Source organism: Dasypus novemcinctus, chromosome 18, assembly GCF_030445035.2.
Source record: "Dasypus novemcinctus isolate mDasNov1 chromosome 18, mDasNov1.1.hap2, whole genome shotgun sequence".
Lineage (NCBI taxonomy): Eukaryota > Metazoa > Chordata > Mammalia > Cingulata > Dasypodidae > Dasypus > Dasypus novemcinctus.
This window is the reverse complement of record NC_080690.1, coordinates 68,896,972-68,911,516: the sequence shown is the minus strand read 5'-3', so window position 1 is coordinate 68,911,516 and position 14,545 is coordinate 68,896,972. Positions and strand designations below refer to the sequence as shown.

The window sequence follows — 14,545 nt, the reverse complement described above, 5'->3', positions numbered from 1 at the left end:
CTTTTATTAATATATAATGATCTTCTTAATTTCTTAGAACAGTTTGCATTTAAAATATATTTTGTCCGATATTAGTATTGCTACTCCAGATCATCTTTTTTGGTTGCTATATGCATGGAATATTTTTCCAGCCTTTCACTTTCAACCTAGTTGTGTCCTTATGTTTGAGGTGAGTCTCTTGTAGACAGCATGAAGTTGGCTCATATGTTTTGTCCATTTTATCAGTTTATGTCTTTTGATTGGGGAATTCAGTCCATTAACATTCAGTGTTATTACTGTAAAGGCATTACTTGCTTTGTCCATTTTACCCAACTTTCTGATGTCATATCTTACTATTGTCTATCTTTTTACCCTTTAGTTTACCCTTCCTAATAATCTTCATTTCTACACTCTCCTCTTAGTCTCTTGCCCTTGTTTTTTCCTTTCAGGTTGTAGCACGCCCTTTAGTTTCTCTTGTAGATCCTGGTCTTTTGGTAACATACGCTCTGTTTTTGTTTGTGAAGACTAAACTTACCCTCATTTTTGAAGGATAGTTTTGCCCATTCAGCATTCTTGGCTGGCAGTTTTTCTCTTTCAGTACTTAAGTATTTGTACCACTTTCTTCTCACCTCCATGGTTTCCAGTGAGAGGTTGGCACTGAAATCTTACTGAGGTTCCCTTGTATGTGATGCTTTGCTTTTCTCTTGCTGCTTTCAGAATCCTCTGTTTATCTCTGATATTTGTCACTCTGAGTAGTAGGTGTCTTGGAATAAGTCTATTCGAATTTATTCTGTTTGGGGTGCATTATCCTTCTTGGATATTGATAGTTATGTCTTTCATAAGGGTTGGGAAGTTTTTGGTCATTGTTTCTTCAAATATTCTTTCTGCCCCTTTTTCTGTTCTCTTCTTTTGGGACACTGATAATGTGTATGTTTGTGCATTTTGCTTTATTATTTAATTCCCTAAGACCCTGTTCCATTTTTTCCGTTCTCCTGTCTTTTCAAGTTCAGATGTTACGTCCCTGATATCACTAATTCTGTCTTCCATCAATTCAAATCTAGATGAATCTTCAATTCATCTAATGTATTTTTAATCTCATCCATTGTCTTTCATTCCCATAAGGACTGTTATTTTTCTTTACAGGCTTTCAGATTGTTCTTTATGCTCACCCAATGTCTTAATATCCTCTATCTCTTTAGTCATATTTTCCTTCAACTCCTTGAATTGATTTAGGAGATTTCTGTGATTTTCATTGTCCTAGATCCTGTGTCTTTTCAGGATTTTGGGTTTGCTCCTTTGGCTGGTCCAGCTCTTCTTGTTTCTTAGTATGGCTTGTAAATTTTGCTGATGTCTAGTCTAGGCATCTGAATACGTTGGTGAATTTATTTTGACAGTTTTTCTCTCTTGCCTAGTGGTTTTTTTTTTTTACGTGTTCATACTATATTTACTGAAACTGATGTACAGATATTGAGACAATAGCTTTCAAACAAGGTAACATTTGGGTTTACATTGTGGTTGCCTAGTGGTTTTGTTTCATAGCTCTTTTTTTTTTTTTTTTTTTTAATAAGATTTCTTCTTTATTTATTTCTCTCCCCTCTCCCGGTTGTCTCCTCTCTGTGTCCATTCACTGTGTGTTCTTCTGTGACTGCTTCTATCTTTATCAGTGGTTACCGGGAATCTGTGTTTCTTTTTGTCATGTCATCTTGCTGTGTCAGCTCTCCGTGTGTGCAGCGCCTTTTTTGAGCCGGCTGCACTTTCTTTCATGCTGGGCGGCTCTCTTTATGGGGTGCACTCCTTGCACATGGGGCTCCCCTATGCGAAGGACACCCCTGCATGGCACGGCACTCCTTGCGCGCATCAGCACTGTGCATGGGCCAGCTATACATGGGTCAGAGGCCCGGGGTTTGAACCGTAGACCTCCCATGTGGTAGGCGGACGCCCTATCCATTGGGCCAAGTCCCCTTCCCTGTTTCACGGCTCTTGTTTGATTTTTGGTTCAACTTATTCTGAGCCTTTAAAATTACTCAGCTTAAGTTTTCACAATCTGGCCAGGGACTCATGGGGCACAGACGTTCTTCCTGGGGTTTAGGACATGGGAGACCTAACAGCGGTTTTTCTCTTTGCAGTTTCCTGGCCAGCCAGCAGGTGGTGCTTGTCTGTGACTCTTTCTGTGGAGGTGTCTTAATCTCCACTGGCCAGTGATTCTGATCTTTACTGGCCAAATTCACTGAAGAGAAACCACTCTCTACCCTCCGCCACACTCGCCCTCTTCCCAGGGAGGAAGACATCTGTTCCCCTCAGTCCACTGCAGTGGCCACAGGTTTTATCCATGCTTATGCCTTGGGGGTAGGGGGGTGGGTGCTATTTCTGACTGCCACCTGGGTTAGTAACTCACGGTTGTCATTTAGGCTTCTTCAGCTGTCTGTCCCTCGCCCTCCTGGGGTTTGTGCAGCACTGTCCTGGGCTCCTGACCCCCAAAGCAGATTTCCTCAGACAGCTTTTTGCCTTGTCTCCATTGTTTTTGTGAAGGAGTTGAGCCTTACCTGCCAACTCTGATGTCATCTTCCCAGAAGTCTGGAACATTCTTTTGTGGCATGCTATATCACCAATGCTTTGGCACTGAGGTTGATGTTATGTGGAAAACCAGATACCAGAGACACTGAGTTGACAAGAAATACAGAAAAGACAGATGCTTCATGTGAAGATGTTTTATGAATGCCTTAACTGATTTATTTTGCTTTGAGAGAAGGGATTGGATTCACGATTATTTTGAAGGCAGAGCTCCCAGGAATTACTGGTGCATTGAATGTGGGGAGAGAGAGAACAGGCCCTTGGGAGCACCGGAAGGATGGAGTTGCCATCTGCTGGGATGGGGCAGATGTGTGAGGAGCAACGTTGGGAAGGAGGGTCAGGAACTTAGTTTTGGACTGTTGAGCTGGTGTTCTGTGCTGCTAGGTGTTGTGTGGAGTCTTTATTGGTCAGCTGAGGCCTGGGGTGAAGACGAAAGGTAGGGATCAACAGTTGTCAGTCATGGGCAAACTTTGAGCTGGATGAGAGGTCTAAGGAACAAGTGTAGCTCGGGAAGAGGAGGCCCGAGGACTGAGCCCCAAGGTGCTCATTTTAAGAGCCTGGGAGGCGATGAGGAACCAAGAAAGGAGACTGAGAAGAGCCAGGAAGTGAGATAGGAGGGAACCAGGCAAGTGTGAGGTGCTAGAAATTAAGACAAGTGCTGCTAGGAGGCTAAGAGTGATAGGCACTGAGGACTGACCACTGGAGTTAGCAACCTCGGCTCCTTGGTGACCTTGACAGGCAGGTGATGAGGTGGGGAGGTGGGCAGTCCCCGGGGAGGGCACAGCCCGGGCAGCAGTCCAGGATAAGAACCAGCATGTGTGATGGGGGCTTATGGGGGATGGGGACCCACTAGTATCGCTGGAGCATGAGAGGCAAATGGGCTGGGCTGCGGTGGACTTGGTTTGTTTTTATTACAGTTGTTCTGAGTCAGCAGCTCAGCCGGGCTCAGCTGGGCATCCGCAGGGCTGGCCTGGGGTCCCTCATGCGGCTGCAGCCGTCTCAGGGCCGTCGGTTTGGGAGGGCCTCGCTCACGAGAGCTGGTTGGCGCTGGCTGCTGCTTCCCTGACAGGTAGATTCTAAGCGGACGAAAGTAACTACAGTCCTCTTGAGGCTCAGGCTCGTCAGTCCCATGGTGCCATTCCTGCCTCATTGTCTCAGTCAAAGCAAGACACACAGATGAGCCCCTGGGAAACAGGCTCCACCTCCTGAGGCAGGAACTGCACAGTTCAGCGTGTGGTCATCTTTAACCTTCCTTAAGTAATCAAAAGTAAGTTCAGTCTTGCTGAGCTTCCTCTGTGTTGGTGAAAGGAAATCGGGTTCTTGGTCATAGCGAGAACTCCCCATCCAGTGCAGAGCTGTTGCCCGCAGAGCCCTGCACGCCCAGCAGTGCTGTGCTAACCCTGGCACAGGGCAGCACTCCCCCCATTCCTCGCCAGGGTCGAGGCCCACCTCCTTCCTCCCTGTCCTTCCCACCCGAGCATTCCCTTCTGTGTTTAGTTTATGTCACAGTGTCAAACATAGTGATATTCCAAGGCATTAAAATTGGTACAATTCTGCTAAGTAACCTACAGACAGTATTTTAATGTCGCCATTCTCCCCCCTCGTCCTCTGCTCTGGCCCAGGACTCATCCAGAGGATCCCCACTGTATTTCGCCATCCTGCCTCCTTGGCCTCCGTCAGTCGTGGACAGTTTCTCAGTCTTTCTCTGGCCTCACCTTGACACTCCGCCTGGGCCCAGTGGTTTTATAGGCTGTCTCAATTTGGGTTTGTCTGGTATGTTCTCAGGATCAGATTCTTTTGAAGAGCCCCCAGAAGTGACGCTTCTTGGTGCGTCCTGCCAGGGTATCCGGTGTTGCGGAGTCTCCTCACTGGTTCCTCGGCTTCGGCGTTGCCTCCCAGGCGTATTGCTCTTGCTCTCTTTGCAACTAGAAAGCATCTTGTGGGAATTTCTTTGACCCTTTGCAAGTATCCTATTTCTCCTCAAACTTTCTGCCCACTAATTTTAGCATCTGCTTTAGTTTCCTAGGGTTGGTGTAATAAATGTTCACAAACCAGGTGGCTTAGAACAACAGAATTTTCTCTGTCACAGTGCAGGAGACCAGAAGTCAGAAATTAACCTGTTGGTAGGGTTGGTGCCTTCTAGGGGCTCTAGGGAAAGCCCCAGCTCCTGGCGCTCTCAGCTCCTGGTGTTGCTGGCGCTCCTGCGTGCTCCTTGGCTGACAGGTGCCTCACCCCCCCTCTGCCTCCACCTGCTCGTGGCCTTCTCCCCCATGTCTCCCTGTGCCCTTTTCCATCTCTTCTGGGGACACTCCTTGGTTGAGGACCTACACTGATCCAGGATGGTCTCATCTCAAGTTTCCCTTAAGTTCATCTATCTGCAAGACCTATTTCCAAATAAGGCCACATGCTGAGCTTCCAGGGAGACCTGAACTGGGGGCACAGGTCAGCTCAGTACAGCATCCCACGGAGGCCCTGCCTGTAGCAGTTATCAACAGGTGTGCACCTACACTGGTACCTTGGAATTCTCTTTTAAGTCAGGCTCTCCAGATCTGCCAGCAGCAAGCCTAGATGTTTTCACGATTTCTGTGATGTAAACATGACTTTATTTCCAGAGGCAGCAGAGCTTAGTGGTTGGGAGCACGGGTCCTTGAGCCGATGGCCTTGGCTCAAGGCTCAAATTGATACTTGCTAGCTGTGTGTCCTTGGCAAGAGACGCGATCTTTCTGTGCCTCATGTGCGTCCTCTGCTCAATGGGAGTGATACTGGTGTGTACGCCTAGGGGCTGTGAGAATTCTGGGAACTAAAGCACAAAGTGCTGGGAACCCAGAGGAAGCGCTTCCCGTGCTCAGCCCGGCTGCTGTTTCTCTGGGAAGGGTGGCGGCCCTCGTGACCATCGCCCCGGCTAGTCCCCCTTGGGGTCTGGCACTGAGTCACTGCCACAGCAGCGTGTGGTGGTGCCTGCGGCCCCGGCGTGTAGACTGCGTTCCTCCTCTCTCCTCTCTGGTTCCTTCTGTCCTCCCCACCCGCCTGGAAGAACCGGGTCCCAGCGCTGTTCCCTCCCCAGGCTCCGCATGGTGAAGACGCTGAGCAACCTGCTGCGCTCTGTGGTGGCCCTGTCCCCTCCAGACCTCCTGCCCATCGTCTACCTCAGCTTGAACCGCCTCGGGCCGCCCCAGCAGGGCCTGGAGCTTGGCGTTGGTGATGGCGTCCTTCTCAAGGCCGTGGCCCAGGCCACAGGTGAGAAAGGGGCTGTGTAGAGGGACCACAGTGGGACTTTGAGGGGAAGTGGAGAGGTAGAGGGACCCTGGGAGAAGGCGGGGAGAGACTGAAGGTGGAGAGCGGGGGAGATCGGGCCAGGGAGCCTGGAGGGGCAGGCTCCAGAGGGGGTCGTGGGCGGTGGTTCTGGTGAGAGGAGAAGGGGCCTGTGTCGAGGCAGGGGCCAAGGGGACAGAACGGGCTGGGGAGGGATCAGCAGGCTACAGTGACAGGACGGAGGTGGGGCTGAGGGCTGGGCTCAGGGAGGTTGCAGAGGCCCTAAAGGACTTTGGCTGGCAGAACCTGGAGGGCGGAGGGGTGCTCGAGGACACTGGAGACGAGGGCAGGACGGGTGTGTGGGAGGCCAGCAGCCTGGTGTGGCTGCCGCACCTGTGCCTGGGGAGAGGCAGGAGGTGTGGCTAGAGGCTGCCACAGGCTGCGAGCACTTGACAGGTGAGCAGGTGAGGGGCAGGTGAGGGGCAGCGCCATGCAGCGGTGCCAGGATCCAGGAGGAAGAGGAGCTGGCCCAGGCCACAGGGACCAGAGGAGAGTGGATGGAGCAGGGAGAGGCAGGGGCCTGGTGGGCAGGGGAAGGAGCTAATGCCCTGAGGATCTTACTAGTGACGGGGTGGGTTGCAGAGGGTCCCTCGTGGAGGGGACCCACTGGATGGAAATGCATCTGTTTTATTACAAAGTACTTTCCTTTTGTTTATTTTCTATTTGCAGTTAGGGCATTATATTGAGATTATGTGTGTTGGTAAGTTACACCATCTGTGAATTTCACTGCAGAATAGTAAGGCAACGCAGGGTGTTGTGTAAAGGGTGTGTAGTTTCTGAGAGGCTGGAACCACTTCCCAGCCACCTGTACCTACAGCTGGCCAGGGCCTTGGGACCAGTTCCATCCAAGGCCGCAAGTAAGGCCAGACATGAGCAATATGTTTCAGTCGATGATTTTAGGAAGATTCAGTCACAAAAGCAAGCACAGGCTGGCTGGTCACTGCTGGTATGCCAGTGCCCAGTGGGGCAGGGCAGAGGGTCCCCTCAGCCGCTTCGTCCTTCCACCTGCATGCCCTGCCCAGCTGAGCGTCTGCCCCAGACTTGCCCGTCTGGCTACCCCTGTCCTCTCTGTGGCATTCTGGCAGGAGACAGGTGTTGAACGACGGCTCCAGCCTCATGGATGAGCCTGAGGAACTGGGAGCCCGTGAGGAAGGAGCCTCCAGGCTCCCGGAGGAGGCGTGTCCCTTCGCCTGCCCACCCCCACCCGCACTCTCTCTCCCCAAGGCCGGCAGCTGGAGTCTGTACGGACCGAGGCAGCTGAGAAGGGCGACGTGGGGCTGGTGGCCGAGAACAGCCGCAGCACGCAGAGGCTCATGCTGCCCCCACCCCCTCTCACGGCTGCTGGGGTCTTCGCCAAATTCCGCGAGATCGCCCGGCTCACCGGCCACGCTGTGAGTAGGGCAGGGTGGCTTACCCCTCTACCCCGGCCCTCTGCTCTTCCTCTCTGGGGATGAGAAGCAACACATGCAGCAAGAAGGCTTCTGCTTAGACTGTGCTGGCAATGCAGAGCTTCGTTTCCTTCTTCCTGCTCGTGGCTGGGGACAATCCCTCCAGGTTTCTGTCACCTCACCCGCTGCCTGCCGGGTGACTGGGCTCAATTCAGATTTACTGAATAAAGGGAGGGAGGGAGGCAAGAAGAGCCAGCCCCGTTGACTGCAGAGAGCGGGGGGCTGTGGAACTGGGCGGCAGGGTGGGGTGAGGCAGGTAGATATTCCCCAGGGGGCAGCAGCTCCCAGGCAACCTGGCTGGCAGGAGGAACTGCTCTTCCCCACCTCTTGCAGTCCACAGCCAAGAAGATGGACATCATCAAGGGCCTCTTTGTCGCCTGCCGCCACTCGGAAGCCCGATTCATCGCCAGGTGCATGTGGCCTGTACAGTCGGGGAGGGGGGACTGCAGGTCCTAGAGTGGAAGTGGGGAGGGCCTGGCAGCTGGAATCACCTGCTGGTGCCCGAGTGCCCTGGGGTGAGGAGGACACAAGCAAGGGGCCCAGGCCTGGGGGCAGTGGTGGGGAGGGGATTCTAGGCTTCTTTTCATCGGCCAACTTCTCTCCTTCGGCATTGCTGCCTGGAGAGGGCCTGGGTCTCACGGGTAAAGAACACAATGGGTGAGGCCTGAAGATGGGCAAGGCCTGCGTGGCTGGAGCCGGGGCAGTGTGGCTCATACGCAAGCGTTTGCCACGCAGTGAAATCAAAGCCATTAACAGCTCACACCCACCCCCACGGGGCATTTCCTGGGTGTCCCGCCTGTGCCGTGTGCTTTTTCCCGTCAGTTCCTTTCAGTGACTCTGAGGCAGGTCATGTTCTCCTCACCCCCAGATTATAGAAGGGGAAATGGAGGCAGAGAGAAAAAGCTACTTCCCTGCAGTCACTGGCTCAAGCCAAGACCAGTGCTGGGGGCAGGCTCCTGACCACCACCCCTGTTGACGTCCTGGGTGGGTGGGCAGGCCTCCTGGTCCAGGCCCAGCACCACCCTTGAGTTACCCTTCTCTCCTCATCGCCCTTGCCGAGAGCAGCTGAGAGGAGCAGGGAAAACACCTGCAGGTCCTGAGTTCTGTTCCCAGTAGAGCCAGAGGTCATCACATCTGTTATTAGCCGGCTACGGTTTCCTCTTCTGTTTAGTGGGGCTGTGTGATCTCTTGGGTTCCTTCTGACACTGAAAGGTGTTGTAGTTTTTGGGAAGGGGGGTATGCCAATGGTTGGGGCGGGAAACTGCAGGGGGATGGAGCAGGGTGTAGGGAACAGGATTCAAAAGGTGCCAGCTAACCCTTTCCCCTTCTCTTTCCCAGGTCCCTGAGTGGACGGCTGCGCCTCGGGCTGGCAGAGCAGTCGGTCCTGGCCGCCCTCGCCCAGGCCGTGAGCCTCACGCCCCCAGGCCAAGGTGAGCTCCTCTGGCCAGTCTCTGTGCCCCACCTTGAGAAGCCTCCCCGCTCCCCTGCCCCCAGGCGGTCCTCCCCCCTGCCCCCAGGTGATCCATCCCCCTGCCCCCAGGCGGTCCTCCCCCCTGCCTCCAGGTGATCCATCCCCCTGCCCCCAGGCGGTCCTCCCCCCTGCCTCCAGGTGATCCATCCCCCTGCCCCCAGGCGGTCCTCCCCCCTGCATCCAGGTGATCCATCCCCCTGCCCCCAGGCATTCCTCCTTCCTTTGCTGGAGCCCTACTCTCCTCTGAAGCCTCTGTCTTCCCCCTTCTCATTGTAAACCTCCTCGACAATCTCATTATTTTTTTTTTACATACAACGGAGCATCCCCTCTGGGCCCTGGGGTGGCCAAGGGGGGAGATTGGGCCCTTCTCAACCTTCTGGTGGACCTTTTCTTAGAAATCCCCCCAGCCGTGGTGGATGCTGGGAAGGACAAGACAGCAGAGGCCAAGAAAACGTGGCTGGAGGAGCGAGGCATGATCCTGAAGCAGACCTTCTGGTGAGTCTGATGACGGCTGAGGGGAGGGGAGGGTGAAGGGCGGTGTGGGAGTGCTGTGAGCAGGAGCAGGATGGGCTGGGGGTGGAGAAGGGAGGGGAGCTAGGCGAGCTTGCTGGTGGGCCCCAGGCTGGGGACAGATTGGGAAATTGGCAGTTGGTGAAGTATCAGTGACGCAGGGACAGGGAGAAGCAAAGAGATGCTGGCAGCTGGTGAGGGCAGCGGCATCAAGAGGTTTCAGAGCCGCAGATGGGACCAGGTGTGTGGGAAGGCTGTGAGCAGCCCAGGGAGTGGTGGTGGTGACTTGCAGAGCAAGGGGTCGTGATAGCCACAGAGAGGAAGTCCATGAGGCGATGGCGAGGGCTTTAGGGAGGCCCCATGCAGGGACAGCGGCTGGAGGCAGAAGAGGGCAGTGAGGGTGGGGTGGAGACTGCCTCAGGGGGCCACGGGCAGCTCCACAGGTGCTCCCTGCACCGCTCTGTGCCGCCAGGGCTACGCCGGGGGCTGGCGGACAGCGGTGAGCAAGCTGCTCAGAGCTTCTGTCCAGGAGAGTGGGCTCAACCTCGCCTGTGCTTTGGAATCCAAATCGTAGTGATCCCGGCCCCATCCCAATTAAATCAGAATCTTTGGAAGTGTGGCCTTGAAAAAAAATTTTTCTGTAGATGTTTTCAAATGATTCTGCTGTGTCACATGTCGGTGGAACTAGTGGTCTAGTGGTGGCAGGTAAGGAATGGTGACAGGCGCAGAGTTAGAAACAGAGGGGTGTGTAGTGACCACGTCAGAGACAGGGTGATAGGAGGAGTGGGGGACAGGCAGAAGCAAACTAGACCAGGAACGTGGTGGCAGAGACGGGCAGAGGCCTCGGGAACCCAGGCTTCTGGGCACATGGAACTCGCAGCCAGAGAACAGTTTCCAGGCTGCCCGAGGTCTGGAAAGACACCCCACCTGGTTCTCCCTCCGCCCCAGCGAGGTGCCCGACCTGGACCGGATTGTCCCCGTGTTGCTGGAGCACGGCCTGGAACATCTCCCGAAGCACTGCAGACTGAGCCCAGGTACGAGCCCTCTGCGGACCCCCCACAGAGCCAGCTCCTGTGCCTTGGGGAGCTGGGGCTGCCTCCTCCTGCAAGCCCCCCAGCCCTTTGCCTGCACCTCTTCCTCCCGGCCTTGTCCTCTCCTCTCCAGGGCAGTTGCAAGGGAACCAGCTATTAGACCCCCTCTTCTCTCCCCAGCAAAAGCAAATCCTCTTCCCTGGTGCTAAAACCCATTTTACTTCTCCTTGGAGTTTCTCCATTTGTGTTAGATAGGGGATAGGTGAGGCTGCTAGAAATCAAGATAGCCCAAAGGTGGGGTGCCAGGCAGGGTATGGTTTCTTTCTCTCACAGAAGAGTCCAGAGCAAGGCAGGTGGGCTGAGAAGGTTAGTGGCTGTGCTCAGAGGGCCACCAGGGACCCAGGTCTCTTTTTCTGTGTCCCTGCCATCTCTGAGGTTGTCACCCCAATGTGTATGGTCACATCTGTGCTAGGTTGTGGAAAGAGGGAGAGAGAAAAGGGGAGACCACCAGATTCCTTGTAAGGAAGTGACCCAGAGGCCACATGTGCCCTTCTGTGGGCCTCTGATCACGCTTGAGGGAGTCAGGGCATGGAGTCCAGGCTGGGTGGCCGAGTGTCCCTTCTCAGACGCTCGCTTTGTGACAAAGAGAAGAGTGAGCCTGGGGTGCAGTCCCCAGTCTCGGCCATACCCCCTCTCCCTAACTTACTGCCTTCCCTTTGCCGCCCTGACTTGCTCTCTCCTCCCCCCCAGGGGTACCCCTGAAGCCAATGCTGGCCCATCCCACCCGGGAAGTCAGCGAGATCCTGAAACGCTTTGAGGAGGCAGCTTTCACCTGCGAGTACAAATACGATGGGCAGAGGGCACAGGTATGGGGCAGGACGCGTCCTGTCAGCAGAAAGGAAAGGGCCAAAGACCAGAGATGCAGGGGTCCTGAGACCCAGGTTCAAGGCCGACTCTGCCACGTGCTGCCCGTTCGGCCTCGCAGGTCGCTCCTGGGGGGAGTTTCCACTTTAGGCCGTGGCTGTGATCATAGCCACCTCACTGGCTTGTCTGAAGAAAAAGTCGTCAAATTCCTGACCCACAGTGGTGGGAGCTCAGGAAACGTTGGCTCCACTTGTGCACTGTTGGTGGAGTGTTCATGGAAATGGCCGGGCAGGGAAGTGCTCGGGTAGCCCTTAGTGCCACTAGGTAAGCGTGTCCCATGACGCAGCGCTGCAGGCGTTCTGTCCGGCCTGGCAGGATGCTCCTCGCAGCTCTCTGGGCCCAGTGGGGAGCTGGGCTGTCTGGGTGGTGTTGGCGAGGAAATGGGTAAGCAGAGCCTGAGGGCAGGCACCTGTGCAGGCTTTGCTGCGGCTGGGAGCAGCAGAGTCTAGGACACTCATTGTCAGGGAAGGGTCTTGAAAATTTAGTGAGAGAGAAATAAAAGAATTTAAAACAATGATTGTAATTTTAAAAGAAAAAAATCTTCTTGAGATAAAAATACACACATACGATGACATATATGTCATTTTGATGAAGGATTGTGTCCAAAGTATTAAAATAAGAAAGTAAGTGAAGTAGCAGTAAAAACTAGAGTACTACTATGGCATAATAACATTTGACAGGTCAATATATGCACAAAGCAAGACGCTTGCAGGAGGAAGGGAAGTAGGGGCTGGGGGTGACAGAGACAGAACTGGAGGTGTTTCCACAAACGATGGGAATGCTGAGGAGATGATTCCCTCAGGGCTCTACACCAGTCCTCCAGAGCTTTGAAACCTGCCAGTGAGGGTGGGCAGGAGAAGAGAAGGGCCCCTTGGGGTGGACTCAGCTCTGATTTCCTTTCCCCTTCCTCCACCACTGCAGATCCACGTTCTGGAAAGTGGGGAGGTGAAGATCTTCAGCAGAAATCAGGAAGACAATACTGGAAAGTACCCTGACATCATCAGCCGCATCCCCAAGGTGGGTGTCTGCTGCTGCCAGTCTGATGGCTACAAACAACTGAGGCCCATTCAGGCCAACTTGACGCAGTGGGGGATTTGTCGAAGAGAGATCAGAATGCATTTGACCACACACAACAAATGTTAACGTTTATCAAAGCATCCTGGAGGTATACAGCCCCAGTCTGGCGTAGCCGTGCAGCACTGGTCTTCTGGGCCCCAATGAGGGAAGCCAGTACTTTCCCAGATCCCTCCCACCACCCCCCGTGGACTCCAGCTTGGGCTCACTGTCCAGCACAGGGTCCTGTGGTCACCCAGAGCAGGTGAGGCCGGGAAAGCCAGGCTCTGTTGTCAGCCTCTGCAGGGGGCTGAGTGTCACGGGAGCCAGCCTGCAGATCTGCCCCAAGTCTCAGAAATGTGAGCCCAAAAGTTGTAACAGCCGGGACAGCATGGGCCCTGGAGCTGGGGGCTTCCCTGTACCCAGGGGCATGAGCAGGGTGTCTGGGTAGTTAAGGAGTTCTTCTCAGGACTGAGGAAATTCATGGGACCTCAGGAGTGGAGGTTTCCGAGCCCTGCCCTCAGAGACGTGGTGGCAAGACTGACAGTACAGGTCAGCACAGTGGAACTCCTGTAAGAGCCAAGTGCCACTTTACTCATCAACAGTATTAAGATGCAACTTAAATAAAACATTCTGACTTTAAACCTACAGTATATGGTTTGGTGAGTTTTGATGAATTTGTACATCAGTGTAACCATTACCCCAAATGATAGAAAATGCTACCTTGTTTCCATCACCCTAAAACATTGCCTTATGCCTCTTGGCAGGCAAGGCCCTCTCCCCTGCCCCCACCCTCCACCTGCCCGAGGCAGCCGCTCCTCTGCTGTCTGTCCCCACGGGTTGGTTTTGCCTGTTCTAGAGCTTCATTTAGGCGGCATCATACAGTATGTAGTCTTCTGGATCTGGCCTCTTACACTCTCTCCTCCATTCACTCATTCAGCATGTATTCACTGGGTGTCTGCTCTGGGCCCCTGTGCTGGGGGCTGTGGGATGTCACAGGCAGACACGGCCTCCACTCTCCCCAGCCCAGGGTCCAGGGGGGCAGGCAGACGAATCCTGCAGGGAATCCTGCAGTCAGCTGTGTACATTTTGTTGCGGCTCTGAAAAAGAGGACCAACATTCTCTGAGCCTGTAGAGGAAGCAAAACGTGGCTGAGGCTTGGAGCCCGGGAGGAAGCAGGGCTGTCATGGCGCTCGGCTCCAGGATACAATAAGATTGCTGCCCCCGGAGTGGATCACGGCACTCCTTTAGGGAGGCTTCCCAGGGCAGGCGGAGGACAGCAAAGGAGAGGGACAGGGAGGGGCGCTTCCCAGAGGAGCAGCGTGTGCAAAGGCTCGGTGGTGGGAGGGGGGCAAGGGAGGGTCCCCACAGCTTTGGGGGCTGCAGAATGGATGGTAGCAGGGGTGCGGGTGTGGCAACATCCCCCTGGGTGCCTGAGGAGAGCGGGTTGAGGGTGTCTGCCCAGGGTAGGAGGCCAGTAGGACAGGGTGGCTCAGGCAAGGGTGGGCACAGTGAGGTGGTAAAAGGGGGCAACGTAGAGGGATTTTGGACGTAAAATCAACCAGTTCACTAGGAGATTGAATGTGGGGAAGATGATGCATCTGGTTTCCAGCTTGTGGGACTAAGTCCTCAGAAAAGTTAGTTTTTTCCCCCTCAGTGGAACAAGAAGAGGATTTGTGTTCATTGCTTCCCTTTGAGGTTGGTGGCAGGTCATCAGGGGTCTGTCTCCTGGCTCATCTCCCTCACAGCAGCCCTGATCTCCCCTTCACCTTCCAGATAAAGCTCCCGTCAGTCAAGTCTTTCATCTTGGACACCGAAGCTGTTGCTTGGGACCGAGAAAAGAAGCAGATCCAGCCGTTCCAAGTGCTCACCACCCGCAAACGCAAGGTACCCCGAGTGCCCCCACACTCTCAGCCTGGGTCCTGCCCAGCCCCCAGACAGGCTGAGCGTCAGGGGGATGCAGGTCTCTCAGCCCTTTGCTGCCGCAGCCCCAGCGCCACCTTCTCTCCTCAGCATCCCTAGTGGGAAATGGGGAGGGCTTCCTAGCTGCATCTGTCTTTTCACTGAGAGGAACGTCTGCAACCTGCACCCCAGCAGACTTCCCCTGTATGTCTCCTTGGCCAGAAATGTGTCAGTGACTGCCAGTAGCTGCAAGGGAGGCTGTGAACACAAATCTCTGGCACAGGGGAGTGAGGTTGTCAGGATTAGCCACCAAGAGCTGTCATCCAGCACGAGGGCCAGCAGCT

The 14,545-nt window shown here is 54.4% G+C and overlaps 1 protein-coding gene across 5 annotated transcripts in view; it reads left to right on the top strand.

Annotated features, from left to right (window-relative positions):
- Positions 1-14,545, top strand: part of LIG1 (DNA ligase 1) — a 62,278-nt gene that overhangs the window by 38,490 nt on the left and 9,243 nt on the right. For all 5 annotated transcript variants that reach the window (XM_058280505.2, XM_058280507.2, XM_058280504.2 and 2 more), the window contains exons 12-20: positions 5,615-5,787; positions 7,087-7,253; positions 7,644-7,720; positions 8,649-8,740; positions 9,177-9,276; positions 10,240-10,325; positions 11,073-11,188; positions 12,168-12,263; positions 14,076-14,186. In XM_058280505.2, coding sequence (XP_058136488.1) covers positions 5,615-5,787; positions 7,087-7,253; positions 7,644-7,720; positions 8,649-8,740; positions 9,177-9,276; positions 10,240-10,325; positions 11,073-11,188; positions 12,168-12,263; positions 14,076-14,186 — 1,018 coding nt within the window. The remainder of the gene's footprint in view (positions 1-5,614; positions 5,788-7,086; positions 7,254-7,643; positions 7,721-8,648; positions 8,741-9,176; positions 9,277-10,239; positions 10,326-11,072; positions 11,189-12,167; positions 12,264-14,075; positions 14,187-14,545) is intronic.